The sequence below is a fragment of the Peromyscus californicus genome, unplaced genomic scaffold, assembly GCF_007827085.1.
Source record: "Peromyscus californicus insignis strain IS unplaced genomic scaffold, ASM782708v3 Scaffold_5__1_contigs__length_169319896, whole genome shotgun sequence".
In the NCBI taxonomy this organism is placed as follows: domain Eukaryota; kingdom Metazoa; phylum Chordata; class Mammalia; order Rodentia; family Cricetidae; genus Peromyscus; species Peromyscus californicus.
In genome coordinates, this window is record NW_026294573.1 from 135597725 (window position 1) to 135616644 (window position 18920).

The 18920-nt window shown below is 38.2% G+C and overlaps 1 protein-coding gene and 1 non-coding gene across 3 annotated transcripts in view; both read right to left on the reverse strand.

Annotated features, from left to right (window-relative positions):
* Positions 1 to 18920, reverse strand: part of Rb1cc1 (RB1 inducible coiled-coil 1) — a 70237-nt gene that overhangs the window by 39829 nt on the left and 11488 nt on the right. For both annotated transcript variants that reach the window (XM_052715053.1, XM_052715052.1), the window contains exons 2-3: positions 5246 to 5353; positions 3365 to 3485 (exon numbers count right to left, since the gene is read on the reverse strand). In XM_052715053.1, the coding sequence (XP_052571013.1) occupies positions 3365 to 3435 (71 nt within the window). In that variant the 5' untranslated portion in view covers positions 3436 to 3485; positions 5246 to 5353. The remainder of the gene's footprint in view (positions 1 to 3364; positions 3486 to 5245; positions 5354 to 18920) is intronic.
* LOC128098069 (small nucleolar RNA SNORA8) lies at positions 13888 to 14012 on the reverse strand. The gene has a single exon (XR_008214101.1). It is a non-coding gene; the product is annotated as a small nucleolar RNA SNORA8 (small nucleolar RNA).

Genomic DNA, 18920 nt, shown 5'->3' on the forward strand with positions numbered 1-18920 from the left:
TTAAATGCCTATTCTGTCACATCTAAAAGTGTGACATCTAAAAATACAGGCAGTACATACAATTACTTTTCAGGTTTTTTTTTTTTTTGCATAATGGTGAAAGGTATAAACAGACATATATATGGTGTCTAGTTTGGTAGAATGCCTCAGAACCCAGAATTTGTGTTAAGATTTTCACATTATAGAAAGTATATTAAGTCTAAACCATGTGAAAACTCCTTCCTTTAAAAAAAATTCATAATAATCCATAGTGACATGTTGTAATCTGCACTCCCAGAAGGAAGAGCAAGTTCAAGACCAGCCTTATACAATGAGAAAAGTCACCCCTTTAGAAGCAAAACTGAATCAATGAAAACGAATGTATTTAAAACATAAATTAGGGCAAAGGAGATAGCTCTGTGGGTAAAGTGCTGTGACCACTGTAAAGCAAAAGGAACTAAGTTTGAATTCCCAGGACTCATATATAAAAGCAGGAAGTAAATGGTAGTCCATGTCTGTAACCTCAACACTAGGGAGGAGACAGGCAGATCCCTGGGATGCACTGGCTAGTCAGTCTAGTCAAATCAGAAAGCTCCAGGTTCAATGAAAGCCCCTGTTTCAAGGGAAAAGGGTAGAGGGTGACAGAGCAAGATATCAAACATCTATATTTGATTTTACCTTCCATACATATGTGCACATACACATGTATACAAATGAACATGTATATAAGCATACACCATATATGAAACGAAATAAAAATCAAAATAACTGCTTAGTGGTACCTGTGTATGTGTATTTGGTGTATGTTCTGGTATGTTCACGTGTGCCTGTATGTGGACATGAGAGGTTGATGCTGGGTGTTATCCTCCATTGCTTTCCACCATATATTTGAAGATGGGATCTCCCACTGAACCTAAAGTTCACTGTTTTGGCTAGACTGAGTGGACAGCATGCCCTAGGGATTCATTTATCTCTGTATGCTGCCCCTTCCCCCCCATAGGGCTGGGTTACAGGCATACACTGAAACATCAGGTTTTTTACATGGACATTGGGAATCCAAGCTCAGGTCCTCATGCTTGCACAGCAGAAACTTCCTTCACCCACTAAGCTAGCTCTCCAAAAGCTTTGTATTAGCACATATGAATTATACATAATTTGTTTCATTATGACACTTTTATACATTTTCATATTCACTTTCTCCCTCTTATTATTTCCCTTCCACTCTCATTAGTCTCCTTTCTCTTTCCAGCTACTTACCATCTTTCTTCTACTGTCATGCTGACTTTTTATTTAAAGTTTAATTAGGTTTACTTTGAGAGAGTGGGTAAAGGGTTATGCACAGGAGTATAAGCAGCTTACCAGTGGACCCACTACTAAAGAAAATATTGCCCTGCCTCCAATACCCCTAACTGACTATGGATCCTTAGGGAGAGGTAGAACTATGTGAGGCCCTCCTGCAACCTTAGTGCCATTAAAACAAACAAACAACAATAACCAAAAACCTTTTTAGTTTGTGTTGTATATGTGCTTTTCCCACATATATGTCTGTGTATCACGTGTGTGTCTTGTGCCCTCAGAGGCCAGAAGAAGGCACCAGATATCCTGGAACTAGAGTTACACGTGGTTGTGAGTGACCATGTCAGTTCTTTGAACAGAACCTAGCTCCTCTGCAAGAGCAACAGTGCTCTTAAGTGCTGAGCCATCTCTCCAGTCCTGTCCCTGTTGTTTGTTTTCAAAATAAATATTATTCAAGCTATTGGTAATAAATTCAGTATGACATCATTCTGTAATGCTATCATTACTATAAAGTAAGTAGTCTTGAAAATGGTGTGTACTACTTGTTTCTTCTTCCTATGAGACCTCAAATTAATTTTTCTGTGCCCTGAGAACTATCCTTTGCATTTTATAAGCTTAGGAGAATATTCAGTCAAATATTTGACATCTTGGTCAAAGCAGAAAATGATTAGAAATGAGCTGCACTAATCAGGATATTCCATTTATTTTATAATCTCATTAATAAGCCAAACAAACCCACTGACTTTATTCACACAGAATAAAAGCAGCAAATGGAGAAGATGGCTCAGTGGGTAAAGGTGTTTGCTCTCAAGCCTGATGACCTGAATTCAATCCCCAGAACCTAGAAGGTAAAGAGAACCAATTTGCACAAATTGTCCTCTGGTTTCCACACATGCACCTTTGGTACACATAAATACACACACCCAAATAAAATGCAGCTCAAGTTTTAAAACGAAGAAATTACTGAAAATTGCAAAGTGATGCACATTGCTCTAATGAACTTTTAGTTTGGAAGTACCCTTTTTGTTTATTGTGACAAATATAGTCATGCAAAAGTCACAAAGCACAATTTAAGGAATTTGAGTGTAGCATTTCAGAATGATAATAATTATGTATGATAAGTAGGGAAAAGAAACTTAAGCTTGTTATAGGGCCACTGTTTTTTTGTTTGTTTGTTTTTAAAGACACGGTCTCATTAAAGACAAGGTCTCATTGTGTATCCCTGGCTGACATGGAACTCAGATATCCACCGACCTCCACAGTGACTGCTGGGACAAAAAGTGTGTTCACCATGCTCAGATGGTTATTTTTTTCATTACAGATTTTTTTTTTTTTTTTTGGTTTTTCGAGACAGGGTTTCTCTGTGTAGCTTTGCGCCTCTCCTGGAACTCACTTGGTAGCCCAGGCTGGCCTCGAACTCACAGAGATCCGCCTGGCTCTGCCTCCCGAGTGCTGGGATTAAAGGCATGCGCCACCACCGCCCGGCCATTACAGATTATTTTTATGTGTAGTGTGCATTACACATGTGCTGAAGAGGTCAGAAGAAGCTACTGAAACCCCTAGAACTGGAGATATAGATAGCTGTTAGCTGCCATGTTTCAGTTCAGTTCAGATGAGACTGAAACTGTGTTCTCTTCAAGAGCCACAATAGCTCTTAGTCACTAAGCCAACTCTCTAGCTCCAAGTTGTTTTAGAAATACTTTTTTTTTTTTAAATGTTTGTCTGTGTAGGCACATGTGTGTGGATACATATGACATGCACAGGAAGTTGCAACTTTATGTTATCCTCAGGAAGATGATTTACCTCCTTGGAGACAGCATCTCTCATTGTCTTGAATTTCACCAAATTAAGGCTAGACTGTCTAGCCAGTGAGTCCCAGGAATCTTCCCAAACTGTGATTACAACCACACACTGTGACAACTGTCATTCCTATGTGGGTTCTGAACATTAAACTCAGATTGTGCTTGCAAGGTAGGTGTTCTTATTGACTGTGCCATCCTCCATCACAGTAGGGTGTTTTCTTAAAATAAAATAATTTTTTATATAAATTCAAGATAGAAAACCAGAGGATAAGTGAAATACAACTCACGTTTGCACAGTTAGCTCAGTGTCAAATGTCAAAGTGGTCCCAGTGTTAACCAGAAACACATATAACTTCATGATGATCTTTCTGGAATCTGTGAGCTGTACCTCACACTCCAATGCAGTTCCTAAATGGAAAAACAAAGGGAGTAATTCAAGAATCATTTTTAATACCTTTATCACCAAGATGGAACAGTCCTACTATATAACAAAAAAAATAAAATGTAGGTTGATTTTAAGATAAATGAATTGAACAATGAAGTCAACTCTTTTTCTTTAAATGAGACTAATGAGAAACGTAACAGTTCTACATCAGACAGTTAACTTATTTACAGGAAGAAAAAAGCCCATCACTAGAAAAACAATGTGTATAATTTTTCTTGCTTTCTATATTCAGAATAAAAAAATTAGGAACCTGGAGGTGTAGTTGAACAGAATAATTGATTTGTATACGAAAGGTTCTAGGTTTAATCCTTGAAGATTAAAACAACATAAAAAGTGTGTGAGTGCGTGTGCATGTGTGTGTGTGTGTGTGTGTGTGTGTGTGTATGTGTGTATGAAGAAGGTTTATATACTTGTAATTCCAGCAATCAGGAGGCTAAGGCAGGAAGATGGCTTTGAGTTCAAAGCCAGCCTGGGCTACACATTAATTAAGTTCCAGGTCAGCCTAGGAAGCATTGATTCTGATCTCAAAACAAATAAAAACTTAACCCTCAAAAGCACTGCTCCTCCTTCTTCCTATTTCAGGGTATAAATGAAACTACAAGTAGCCATTACTAGGCTAGGAAGATGGCTCAGCAGGTAAAAAACACTTGCTGCTTAAGCAAAAGGATCTGAGTTCAAATCCCAAGCACTTTCTAAGAGCAGGGAAGGCCATGAGCAAGCTGATAATCCAAGCACTGTGAAATAGACAGGAAGCTCACTGGGGCTTGTAGGCCACCAATCTAGCTCCAGGTTTAGGGACAGATCTTGTCTCAAGGGAATAAGGTAGAAGAGTAATAGAGCAGGACAACTGAGATCCTCCTCTGGCCTCCATGCCTGGATACAGGACCATACATATACACCATACACTGTCTACACACACACCCAGAGACAGACAGATAGCAGCCATTACTTTCAGGTTAAAAGAAATCACCCCTCTCCTAATTCCTTCCACTTAGTTGCTGCTTCCCCTGTATTCTATCTCCATTATGAGCCAGACTACTCCACAAGAACCACTGCTCGACCCCCTTTCTACTCCCAAAAGCCAGCAGCCAGGGGGTGGTTGGACAGATAGATGGCTTAAGGGAGCATTTGTTGCTCTTGCAGGACTTCGGTTCAATTCCTAGTGCTCACATGGTAGTTCACAACTGTGCGTAATTCTAGTTCTAGAAGATCCAATGCTCTCTTCTTACTCTTTAAGGCACCAGGCACAGACATACATGCAAACAAACACTCATAACACAGAATATAAATATAACATAAATATAAATATAAATAAAAATAAACACATCCTTGAAAACAAAACAAAAGATCACCCTCTACCACTAACTATAAACTAGATGGATCTTGAAATGAGAATATTTAAAACTATTCTGCCATTAACTTGTTCAATTTAAATACTCAAAAAAAAAACCTCATTTATGAAGGTTTCATAATCAATAAAATACCAAGACTGGACTTTAATACTTTTGGTTTTTTATTTTTTATTTTTTTAACAAGTAGGAGGTAGAAATCCTATAGACAAATGAAAGTGATGAAATGAACTTCTCAGCCTGGGTATGTTTATGTTCTTCTTCCCTTATGAGTCATAAAATAAAATTTTCAGGTAAGAAAAGGCAAATCAAGGTTTTAAACCTCTGGTGTCAGTGATCAAAATTGCAGTTCTGAAGGTGTGCACATGACTTACCGCCAGGTACTGTGAAGAGTATTACTGCTTTTCTTAAGATTACAAGTGGCTTATATGTGTTTGCTTGGTATTGGCAACTGAGTGGCACTACTGGTGAATCTCAAAGAACTGGAAAAGACAAATTTCAGAGTCATTATAGAGAAATAATTCAATGTCAAAACAACATACGGTTAAGTGTTCTTTTTTCCTTTAAAACTGCCATCTACAATAACATTTCTCTACCTGGTCTGGTACCTTGGTATCTTTTCTCACCTGCATATTCACCAAATCCACAACTATGATGCAGACCCATAATGCTCCACTAAAGACAAAAGTCACCAAAGGAACTTCCACAACTGCTATTCCTGCAGCCATTTTTCACACGTTAAATATAATGATCAGAGAGGCATGGTAACAGGAGGCTCAGTAATTTTTCAAGATCATGCTGAGATACACTAAAGAAGAGTCAAAATAACCATGACAAGGAAGAGCCCAGGCTGTAGAGACAGGCAGGTTAGAGTTGGGAATACCCCATAATTTTTTTTAAAGATTTTAATTATTTTAGGTGGGTTTGTGCACTTGGTTCACATGCCAAAGGCACTGAATCCCACTGGAGCTGTAATTGCAGGCATGGCAGCAGTGAGCCACTCAAAACGGGTGCTGGGAAACAACTCTGCAGGAGTAATACTCACTCCTTATGGAAGACCCATCTCTTTATGTACCCTCCTTACTTTAAGATACTTAGACATATTATTTAACCATTTCAGTACCTAGGGTGGGCTAGATGGCTCCAGAGTTACATAAGGCCACCTGTTGCTAAGCCAAGGTGGATGGTGGAGAGAACCAGCTCCCTCAAATTATCCTTTGACCTCCCACACATGAACTGTGGCTTGCACATACTCATATCCATCCATACACACACACAAAACAAGAGTAAAAATTTTAAAGAATACCTAATAGCCGACAACCTCCATGAAATAAGCATCAGTTATCTCTGGCATCCCCACATCCCGGTTTTCATTAATCAACACCTACCCCTCCACTGCCTCAAGATGTAAGCAAAGCCTATGGTTCTAATCAATAAAATATAGCAAAAGGTAACAGGACAGTCTATGGTTATTAAAATTAAGCCTTCCATCTTACAGTTTACTTCCTTTATCAACTTTGCTAAGTAAATGGCCATACAGACAGTTCAACCACACACACACACACACACACACACACACACACACACACACACACAGGGCCCCTGGCTAATAGACAGCAGGAAGCCAGGAACCTCAGTCTGACAATTCTCAATGATACTACATGACTTTGAACAGACCTTTTCCCAGCTGATCATCCTACAAGATACAAGTTCTAGATAAAATAATATATTTATGTTGCTTCAAATAAACTTGTTTATAGTAATTTTTTACTCAGCAAGAGATTAATACAACACAACCGCATCAGATGGATGTTATGAGAAGAGAAAAGAAAAAAATTAATGTAAGAGCACAGCATAAGGCAGATAATAATGTTGGCCTCCAATGTATATGTTGAAATATCAGGCTTCCTTCCAGTGTAGAACAGAATATGGTCTATTCCTATGGCTGTAGATACTAATATTGCTGACTACCAACTCTTAAACCTAGCCCAAGTTTGAATCGTCTATAAAATCCTTCTGAAACTCAACATATCCAATTTATTTCATACTATATCTTCAATCTGGTTTTGTAAAACTCAACTCTTAATTCGCTTTTCTTTTAGTTATTCACTTCTCTTTGCTTATTGAATCTACATTTACCTAGTATATCACATGCTATCTAGCGCTTCTAACAGGCACAAACATTAGCACATCTATCCATTAATTCTAACACTTAAATATTTATAGATTACCTACTCCTATTTACTGTAGTAAATCAGATTCTCCTTGTTTACAACAGAGTCTCAATCTGTCTCTGATTTCTTCATCTCTAATACACCATCTTCCACCAACTGCCTTCAAAGATATGGGCTTACAAGGCCACAAGGCTGTAATAGTGTAGACTTCAATCAACAAACATTCAGTACACAGAGCAGAACTGCAAATTACAGGGCAGCCTGGGGCACACAGGACCAAAGACAAAAGAGAAAGAATCCTTGCTGTAAACACTAAGTGAATCCAGACTCTCCTGCTATGAAAACCTTTTTACAATAAGTTGATAGCAGCAGCTACCATTCTTTAAGTATTACCACATCCTAGGAAGCTAGTCTATACGCTTTCATGTTTTTTTTTTTTTTTTTTGAAACAGGCTATCAGGATATAGCACAGACTGCCCTCAAACTCTTTATTTATTCTCCTGTCTTGAATTTCCAATGTTGGGATTATAGGCAGTCTTTACCATGTCCAGTTTTCTATGTGTTTCTGTAAATACTTTCATTTGATCTTCAGGAAAAAATTTCACTATCAAGATCATATTGCTATTTTATAGTAAGAAAACTAAGGAGTTAGTATCATAAATTAATGAGTGCTGACTCAAAGTTACATAATCCAAGGCTTCCATTTTTTTGACCTCAATAATTATGGTAGATATTAAAGACAGCAAACTCCATACTATATACACTATATACATTAAATGTTTCTCATATATTTTTCAACTTTATTAAAAATGGGAGCTTTTCAAAGCAAAGACTTGAAATTGGCTTGGCCCAACATAAACATGTAACTTACCTACCTAACTGTTGCAGACAGCAAAGCTGGACGGGCTGAGCCACCTAAGTCTTACAAGACTTTGGGCTTGTAAATTGTTGAGACTGAGAAAGACTATGGGGACATTTGGAGTTGGATTAAAGGTATTTTGCTCTATGATACAGCCATGAGCATATGGGGCTGGGGAATGGAATGTGGTGGAGTTTAAATGAGAAATGTCCCATAGGCTCACATATTTGAATACTTGATCCCTGATTGGTGGTACTGTTTGGGGGAGGTTACAGAACTTTTAGGAGGTGTAGCCTTGCTAGAGGAAGTCCATCAATGGATAACTTTGAGAATTTATAAGCTTGCCCCTCTTCCAGGTTACTCTTGAAGATATGATCTCAGCTTCTGTTTGTCCATGCCTCACCATCATGATAGACTCTTAGCCCTCTGGAACTATAGACCAAAATAAACACTTTCATCTATAAGTTGTTTTGGGGCATGTTATTTCATCACAGGAACAGAAAAGTTAACACATTAACACTGACTAAAATGTACTTATAATAACAAGTCTTTTGATGAATGAAGAAAAGAAAGTAGGAATGGCAAGTAGCTGTCAGCAAATAACATGTGGGTCTGTAAGTTAACAACGAACAAGGTCTCCTATAGGCTATAACATTGTGAAGAGAGAAAACATGTAATTGTTAGCATTTAAAAGATTCTGTAGCATTATGAAGTCCATCATGGATCTTAGAACCACTTTCCTTCATTTAACCATTTTTCATATTATCACAAATGCTGCACAGTCATCAATACTAATGCCTAACAAAGCATTCTCCCTCAAGACTACATTGTATTTACTTATTAACCCTCAGGGTTTAATTTTACAAAATATACTTACTTCTTGTATTTAGGATTATTTCTAAAAGACAGATTTTTTTTTCATAAGTAAAACTGCTATACCAAAACACTCAATTTTTGTTGGTTTGTTGGATGTTGAGAAATGGTCTCACTATGCAGTCTAAACTGGCCCTAAGTGTGGCTCAAGCTTCAAGTGCTGGGATTACAGGAACAAACCACAATTCCTGACTTGAAACATTCAAGTAGCTTGTAGCTACTATAGTATGCTACAAACTTGCTGCTTTTATCCATCAGGCAATATATCCTGTTTACAAGATATTTTATATTTACATGCCATCTTTGACTGCCAATGAAGTTGTTACTCATTAACAGTTTCTCTACTAAACACATCAGGTGCTATATTAGACAGAGTATAACACTGCAATGACCAAGATAAGCTACTATGAATTTCAATCACCAGAACAAAACAGATAAATTCCACTGTACTTGTAAAATTCCATCTTTAGGCAAGGCTACAGAGATACACACACACACACACACACATACACACACACACACACACACACACACACACACACACACACACACACACACACTTTACCTCATACTTTATACACATAGGTGACAGGCATTTACTATTTAGCTCAAGTGTAACAGCTTCTCAAGATATGTTGAGAAGTGGGGCTGGAGAGATGGCTCAGAGGTTGAGAGTGCTAGCTGTTCTTCCAGAGGTCCTAAGTTCAATTCCCAACAACCACATGGTGGCTCACAACCATCTGTAATGAGATCTGGTGCCCTCTTCTGGCCTGCAGGCACACATGCAGACAGAACACTGTATACATAATAAATAAATAAATAATGTTTAAAAAAAAAGATTGAGAAGCAACTCGTGATCCACTCAGACATGGAAGCCTATGTTTTCATGCACTGTTTTACAGCTCTAAGACTAGTGCTTTGAGGAGGTGGATCAGAGATGACTGCTGTGAATTCCAAGACCAGCAGCTTTACTCAGAAGCTCCCTATTGAATTTGCACCCCCATCATTCTCTACATCCCATAAACTGCAGCTGACAAAGTCCTGCCCAAGAACAACAGAGAGAAACCAAGTCACATAATAAGGCTCCACCAATATGTGTAGTCTAAAAACTGTCAGTGCATGTTTTTGGCCACAAATGCTTTTAATTATCCCCACATCCAAGAATGTGGTACATAAAGTTAGCAATCATTGCTCCCACCAAGACTGTTACAATCACTATGCTAAATAGCTTTATATACACTGTCTCTATGCTAAATAGCTTTACATACACTGCCTCATTTATCACATGTAAGACAGTATTACTGTTGTTTCTATTTGCAAATGAAAAAAGATTCAGAAGTTACCTGGCCTGCTTAGTTAGAAATGCAGCAAATAAAAATCCTAGAGACTGAACTGAAGTGAGTTTGCTACATAATTTCAATCAAAAATAGCAGCCAGGACTGGGAAAATTGGCACTCATGCACTTGCATTTCCAGCACTGTAAGGTCCCATGATCAATAGCTAATGCTATTAAAAAAACAAAAACAAAACCCAAAAACAATAACAAGAAAAGTTCCAAAACAAACAACGTTTTTGGTGGTGGGGGGGGACGGGACACACATAATACATAAGGAAGTAAAAGGGCAGGGCTGGAAATGTAGCTCAGTAGTAGGGTACTTGCCCAAGGTCCTGGTTCAACCACAGAGTGATGGGGGAAGATTACTCTGGAAATGATAGTATCAACAGGGCATATAATCCTTTCCAGGATGTATTTTTCACAGTGTCAACAAAAGCAAGGCAGCAAAAACAGCCTTACGTACCCACAGTACCCGCTGCTGTGAAGAAGCAATCTTATCTGAAAAGGTCTGATCTCTGATCTCGACATTTATCAAATCATCTTCAGTCTCCTGCAATTTCACACTGAATAGGCTTCAAGTAACCAATATTTCTAAAGGAACTGAAGACTTTATGCTGTTGGATGTCCTTCTGTATGGTGTGAATATGGGTTGCTATGATTGGTAAATAAAGAAGCTGCTCTGGCCTATGGTGAGTCAGGTTATAGCCAGGTAGGTAATCCAAGAGAGAGACAAGAAGTTTTGGTGAGGGAGATGCCAAATTATCATCCAAGTTTGTAAGGTAATGGGACGCAGGTAAAGCCACAGAACACATGGTGATACATAGATTAATAATTATGGGTTGAGTTAGGCTATAAGAACTAGCTAGCAAGAAGCCTGCTGTATACCATACAGTTGGTAAATAATATTAAGCCTCCTCTGAATGATTATTTTAGAAGCGGCTACAGGATTGCAGGTGAGAGAGATTTGTCCTGACTGCAGTCTGGGTGGGACATAGGAAATCTTCCAGCTACAACTTTGTGATACCAGAAGGTACTACAGGATGGAGACAACAGCCAGTGATTCTCAGTCTTAATCCTTTCCAGATTCTAATCTCCGCTTACCTTCCCTGTTTTGAAAAGTAAATAAATAAATAAATAAATAAATCAATCCCAGGGCAGCAAGTAATTCTCAGAGGCTGCCTGGAAGAGGAAGATGCAGGAAAGAAAGGGCCATGCCATTTAAACTATGTGAGTGTGGAGGTAAGTCACATGGCAGACAAGCAACCACAGAACAAGGTAGCAAGCTTTAGAAGAGTTGGTGCCAAAATGCTAGGGGGAAAGCATGCTTTAAAAAAAAAAAAAAAAAAAAAAAAGAGAGAGAGAAGGGAAAGTTATGGTTTCTGAGTAATTCAGAAAAGTGTGCAGGCAGACTTCTGAAGCTGCTAGACCACAGCTCTGGAAGCGACAGCCTAATTTTAATTTGCATCCTTTGCTACAGTAAAAGTTGTAATTACATATGGTGTTCTCTTAGTTTGTGAGCTATTCCACGTAAGTGTAGTTAGTCTCCGGAGGAAAGGCAGTCTTTGGTGCCTTTTCTAACTCTAGAAAACTCACTGAACATTCACATGGTGGTTTCTAAAGGGGCTATTAAAAGGGGCTGAATTTAAAAGTCTAAAGCAGAAAATGTACCAATCACATCTAAATGCACCGTAGGGCAAGAAAAACTAATAAGGCCATGCTAAAAGGACAAAGAAACCAACATTATAATGGCTTTCATTGGCACAGTTTAATCATTAAAAAAATGATTGCAAAAACTGAGTAACCTCAAATCCATAAAAACTCGTGTGTTTCTAACAATACCTTAAAAAACAAACAAACAAACAAAAATCCTGGGGCTAGTGAGGTAGCCAAGCAGATAAAGACACTTGCCACCAAGCCCAACAACACAAGATCAATTCCAGGATCAACATGGTGGAGAGAATCAACTCCCACAAGTTGTCTTCTGATTCCCACAGACATTAAGCTGTGTGTCCTCTGACCACATACACAAAATAAATAATGTAATTTAAAAATGAAAATAAATAAAAATAAATAAATAAAAATCTTGGTAAACTAGTTTCAGAGCCCATAATAAAAACTAGAGAAGTCGGGTGGTGGTGGCGCATGCCTTTAATCCCAGCACTTGGGAGGCAGAGGCAAGTGGATCTCTGAGTTTGAGGCCAGCCTGGTCTATAGAGTGAGATCCAGGACAGGCACCAAAATTACACAGAGAAACCCTGTCTTGAAAAACAAAACAAAACAAAACAAAAAAACCTAGAGAAAGAAAATTAAACTTTTACCTTTTCTTACATGAACAGTGCTTCAGGATAACCCACTAGCTGGTAACACACAAAATACTTACCTAGAAAAACACCAACAATGGTACAGATGAAATACAGGGATAGTCATTTCGCACTAAAGTAACAGATCTGCAATCAACATGGTTCAATCTCTGGAACTATGTAAAGGTAGGGAGAACCAACTCCAACAAAGTTGTCCTTTCACTTCTACACACTTGGACTGTGGCACGTAAATGCAATACATATATAAATGAATTAATTAAAACAATCAGGGAAATTCTGACAGATTCTTCTAATGGGCAAGGAAGGTTGAAAGATATGACTTTCAGAGATCACTCGGCACTCACTCTAAGCAGGGCATGCTAATGTAAGCATCTTAAATGATTTAACTGGATACAGTTATAGTTTCTTGCCTACTCCACAAAATTAAGATTCCACACCTATCAGCCATACAGTAAATGCAGAGTAGATTAAAAACTAATCATTGTAAGAAAACAATCAACAGAATACAAAATGATGACCATTCCCTAAGACATCAACCTAGGTTCTTCAACAAATTGTTTCCAAAATAAAAGAAAGCTTTTAATAAGTAAAAATAAATTAAAAAATAATAAATGCATGTATAGATCTGTCTAGGGGTAAGGGGGGAGGCTGAAATAATCAAAGCAACTAATAAAAGCCAATTTTTAGATAAATATAAAAACCTAAGCCTGAGCTAGGTACTAAAGAATTTCAAGTTGGAAGCTTGTCACCATGGAATTCTTGCCCAGGGTGCATGGAGTCATTTGTTTGATTCCCAGCACAAACCTTCATCATCCAAAAAAAATGTTAAAAATTTTGTTAGACTGAAGGCTAGGGAGGTTGCTCAGGGGTTAAGAGCTCCTACTGCTGCTCTTCCAGGGGACCTGAGCTCAGCTCCCAGCACCACATTGGGTGGTGGCCCCTAACTCAAGCTCTTGAGGGAACAACTGCCTCTGTCCTTCATAAGCATCAGCATCATGCATACCTAATACACATTTAATTAAAACAGTATTTATAAACTCACTTTTGTTTGGTTGATAATGGCAGGCACAGTAGTTAGGACAAAATAAACTCTGAAAAACTAATATGTAAGATGATACTTGACTTAAACTACTGCCTAATGAAAACAAATGATGAAAAAAAGAAACAAGAAAGGTTAGCAGAAATGAATTTTGTTGAACTGTAGATATATTTAATGTTGAATGGTACTCCCCAACAAGTAAAAAAGATACAGAAGGTTCACTAAATATACTTTGTGCATTTTCAAATTTCCACAATAAAACATAAAAAGGAGAAAATCATTTTAATCATATTCAACATTTACAAGGAAGGGATCAATGTATTATAAGTAATTATAACCTTTAGAAAGCAAAGATCTTATAAATTCAGATCTTCCTTAACCCAGTAATAATACTATTTCTAGTATTATTTTTTAAACTGCATCAATAGAAATACCAGGATTAACAAGCACAAAGCCAGGAAAATCTACAATGCCAGATATTGAATTTCTATTATACTGTCCTTTGAACGCACCAGAATGAGCGCTGCTACCCATTCGGACCCATGCTAAGGAAATTATGGCCAGGCATGGGGGTGCTTGCCTTTAATCTCAGCAAATTCTCTTCAAGTTCAAAGCCAATCTGGCCTACATAGTGAGTTCTAGGATATCTAGGGATACACAAAGACCCTATCTCAATCCCTCCCTGCAAAAGGAAACAATTTTCCAATGTGTTTAAAGTATATAAAAGATACTTTACCATTATCATTAATAATAAATGAGCAGTTATTCATTCTTCCAGTATAAATATTGTAGAAAAACACGGGATAGTTTTTAGTAAGGCTAATAATTCTGTAAAAGAACAATACACATAACATAAACACAGACAGGTGTGATGACTCATGCCTACAATCTCAGCACAGGGTAGACTGAAGCAAGAGAACTGTTGTAAGCTCCAAGCCAGCCTAAGACACAAACTTGGTCTCCTGCCATCCCCCAATAAATAACATAATCACAGATGTGCAGAGAAATGTTGAGGGAGTGTTTAGAGAGAAAATAATGCAAATATGACATGTACCTCTACGTACTGGATTAACAACAGTCTTATAAGACAGTCCACTTTTACAGAAATATTTCTTCCTGGTTATGTTTACATTTTTTTATTTTGAGACAGGCTCTGATCTTGAACTTGTGATCTCTCCCTGCCTCAGCCCGAGGAAAGCTGGAATTACAGAAATATACCACTATGCCTGCTACCTCCCTGGTTAAAATTTGTCCCCCAAAAGACATAAAAACAACTGACTGGTAAGGAACAAGGTTAACATATTCGGTTCAAATCCCTCTTCTGACATTTCCAGGCTGGACAATGAGGAAAGTATTTTGACTTCCAGCCCTCTTCTCAAAATTAGATAATATATTCCTTGTAGTGCCAAATAAGAATAAAAAGGGAAGGCAAAAGTCTAGCTAAAACAAGGTGGAAACTGAAAGAAGCTACTGAGACACAGTCTACAGCCAGGTTTTTGTTTCTCATTTGTGTTTAAAAATTTTTTTTAAAAAGCAATAATAAAAATAATTGTGACATAAAAGCAAAGCTTACAAAAAATTCCAGGTTCCTACCCTTACCTACAGGACAAAAATGATATCAGTAGAAGTTTTCTTCAATAAATTGGCCTGTTTACTTGTTTTTTGATATAACTAAAGGAATGATTTCTCAAAAGCAAACGCATCTCCTAAAAGCCCACTGGAATGAACTGGGTCTACATGAACCAGCACAGTGTCTGTTCTTTAGGTGTATATATTAAATATGTGCTACATAATACCCCCTGTTATTTGTAATAGGAAAAAAAACTAATTCTTCCCCACACTTACTGGCCATCTTTACTCATGCTAATGTACAGAACACTCTGAAAGCCAGGCATGGTGATACACACCTTTAGTCACAGCAGAGGCAGGTAGATTTCCATGAATTTGAGGACAGTTTGGTCTACATAGTAAGACAGTGAGTTCCAGGTTAGCTAGGGCTACACAGGAAGACCCTGTCTCAAAATAAACATCTTTCAATTCTTTAAGATTGAACTTACAAGTTTTCTTTCCTGGAAGATCTCAAGGAGAATCAACATGTTCTTAAATCATGTATTAGTTCTTAGCAAACCATTTGTAGCCAATCCATGAACATAAGCAGAAATACAAATACCTAGTAATGTCTAATAGAAAGGGGCTGTCACCACCCTGTATCCAATGCAATGTTTGAAAAATAAATACACTTTATAAAAACAAACAATAGTAACTGAAATAAAAATACCAGCCTCCTATAAGCATATATGTACAGAAACATACAAATCAAATTTCCACTATGCATCAACACCCAACCAACATAAGAGGTATTCAAGATGCTCTTATTCTCAGATAATACCCAGTCTTCTAGTTTAAACACACACACACACACACACACACACACACACACACACACACACACACACACACACACAGAGAGAGAGAGAGAGAGAGAGAGAGAGAGAGAGAATATTACTTTGACTGGTTGGTACCTACCTACTCAAGAGTTTATAAGGTAAAGTATGTGTGTCCTCAAGCCAGCCGTAGGGAAGCAGACAAAACTCAGACTATCTGATTTAAGTGGTGTACCATCTTTGGTTTAGAAAAAAACGTGGAGGACACCAGCTCTGTGGCAATAACACTCTGAGGGGACTAGGTATATAAGTCTTCTGTCACAGTCAGATCAGGATTACTCAGCTTCTGTCACAGACATTCTCTTCTATCATACAATCTCTTCCTAAAGCTGCCATATCCACAGACCCCTTCTCTCTGCCTTGGTGCTCACACCACCAAGTCTTTTAAAAACTATTTCTGGGCTAGATGTATAGTGCAATGGTGGGTAGTTTACCTAACATGTTCAAGGCCTTGAGTTCACACTCCAGCACCAAACAGACAAGCTGTCTCTATCTCACCTGTTATTTTAACCCTGGATGCTATGCTTTAGGTGGCCATGACATAGCTTCAGAAAACCACAGTTGTGTCTGGTAATGGAAAGGTTTTACTTCGATCCCCTGCCCCACAGTTTAGACAAGGCACAGTATGAGAAATACAATATTCTGTGTAAGCAAGACAGAAGTTTGTTGTCTTTAACTAACATCCATTTAGTAGGTGGAAAATGAAGCTTATTAGAAGAATACTTGTCCAGCATGCACAAGGCCCTTGCTTCAATCCTTAACACCACCATAAAAAAAAAATTTACTTGTTGTGTTTAATACTGTCATATTAAAATTTTACAAAGATCAATGTTGTACAATCTAACTCAAAGTTATAAAAATCACTGAAATGTTTCTTTTCCAGAAGGTCCCTGAAGTAAATAGCTTTATTAAGAGGGTCTGGGAAGGGAAAAGAAAACGTCCTTATCAATACACTGTTGTGGAATAGTCCTTTAGTTCACTATGAAGATTTGAAAAAGGGGGAAATGCGGCCAGGCGGTGGTGGCGCATGCCTTTAATCCCAGCACTCGGGAGGCAGAGCCAGGCAGATCTCTGTGAGTTTGAGGCCAGCCTCGTCTACAGAGCAAGATCCAGGACAGGCACCAAAACTACACAGAGAAATTCTGTCTCAAACCCCGCCCCCCCCCAAAAAAAAACAGAAAAAAGGGGAAATGTGTGAACATTCCTATACACTGTGTGAATATAATCACTGTCATGGAAGCTGATTGGCCAATAGCTGAACAGGATAAAGTTAAGCAGGAGAGTAAAACTGAGAATGATGGGAAGAAAAAGGGCGGAGTCAGAGGAGTCTTGAACAGACACTGAGAGAAGCAAGATGGACATGCTGTACTGAGAAAAGGTACCAAGCCACGTGGCAAAACACAGATAAGAAATATGAATTAATATAAAATGTAAGAGTTAGCTAGTAACAAGCTTGAGCTATTGGTCGAGCATTTATAATTCATAAAGTTTCTGTGCCGTTTATTTGGGAGCGGCTCACGGGACAGAAATTTATGCTGACAATACATATCTGTTAAATTTCTATTTTTTAAAAAAATTAAATTTCTAACTCTCAATATATAAATGGGGGGCTGGAGAGATGGCTCAGAGGTTAAGAGCACTGGCTGCTCTTCCAGAGGTCCTGAGTTCAATTCCCAGCAACCACATGGTGGCTCACAACCATCTATAAGGAGATCTGGTGCCCTCTTCTGGTGTGCGGACAGAACACTATATGTAATAAATAAATAAATCATATATATAACCACTTACAGTCCAAACTTCAGATTCTAACAGTCACATCTATATCCCAGCATAAATGGTCTGCTATACCTTTTTTTGCTGCTGCCAAGTACCTTACATTGCCCAAATTGTATAGCAAATGACAGTAGAAAATTTGTTTGGCAAACTTTGTTTGTTTGTCTGAAATAAGGTCTTACCTTGTAACACAGGCCAGCCTCAAACTCATAATCCTCCTTGCCTCTACCTTAAAAGTGGTAGGATAACAGATGATAGCTACCATACTTGGTTAATACTTTTCTTTAAATACTACAGTAATATCCAACACACACAATAGACAGTCAATGATTTTTTGAGGCATAAATGATGTGAGGACTAAGTATCCCAACTATGAAATAAAAAAACCAAATGGCTCAAAGAGCATTCACAGAATATTATTTGTCAAAATAAGACGATCCAAAGTTAAATTGTCTTTTTCTTGTGAGTCTGTTTAAAGTGGACATGGTGGGATATGTCTCTAATCTCAGTACCCAAGAAGCAGGTGCAGGAGGATAGCTAGAAGTCTGTTCCAGGCCAGCCAGAACCACACAATTCCAAGCAAGCCTGACACTAATCTCAAAATAAGACAAAAACGTTCCTTTTTTTTTTTTAAAGTATCACTGGAGAGATGGTTCAGCAGTTTAGAGCACTGGCTGCTCTTGTTGAAGACCTGTGTTTGATTGCCAGCATCCACACTGAGGCTCTTAACTGTCTTTAATCCCAGTTCCAGGGGATTCTTCTGGCCTCTAAGGGGACCAGACACTCAAGTGGCTGGTGCACAGACATACAAGCAGGCAAAATACCCTTACACATTAAAACACAGACACACACACACACACACACACACACACACACACACAGACAGACACACACACAGACACACACACAAGCACGCACGCACGCACGCACGCACGCATGCACGCACGCATGCACGCACGTGCACACGCGAACCAAGTAACCCAGCATATATATAATTACAGTCCTGGCTTAGTAAGCTACCCAGTTTTTCCAAATCTATGGCTTTTTGCAAAAGTCAAGAAGTATATGAGATCACTCATCCAATGTTCTAAAAACTACTATGTAGTCAGACTATGCATAAAACCCAGTCCTTATGTAGTCATTCAACAAATTATCTTTTAAAATCTCAACATATAAGACGACTAAATATCAAGAAGGGAGGTATGAAAATGCTACCCTAAAAAGGAACAG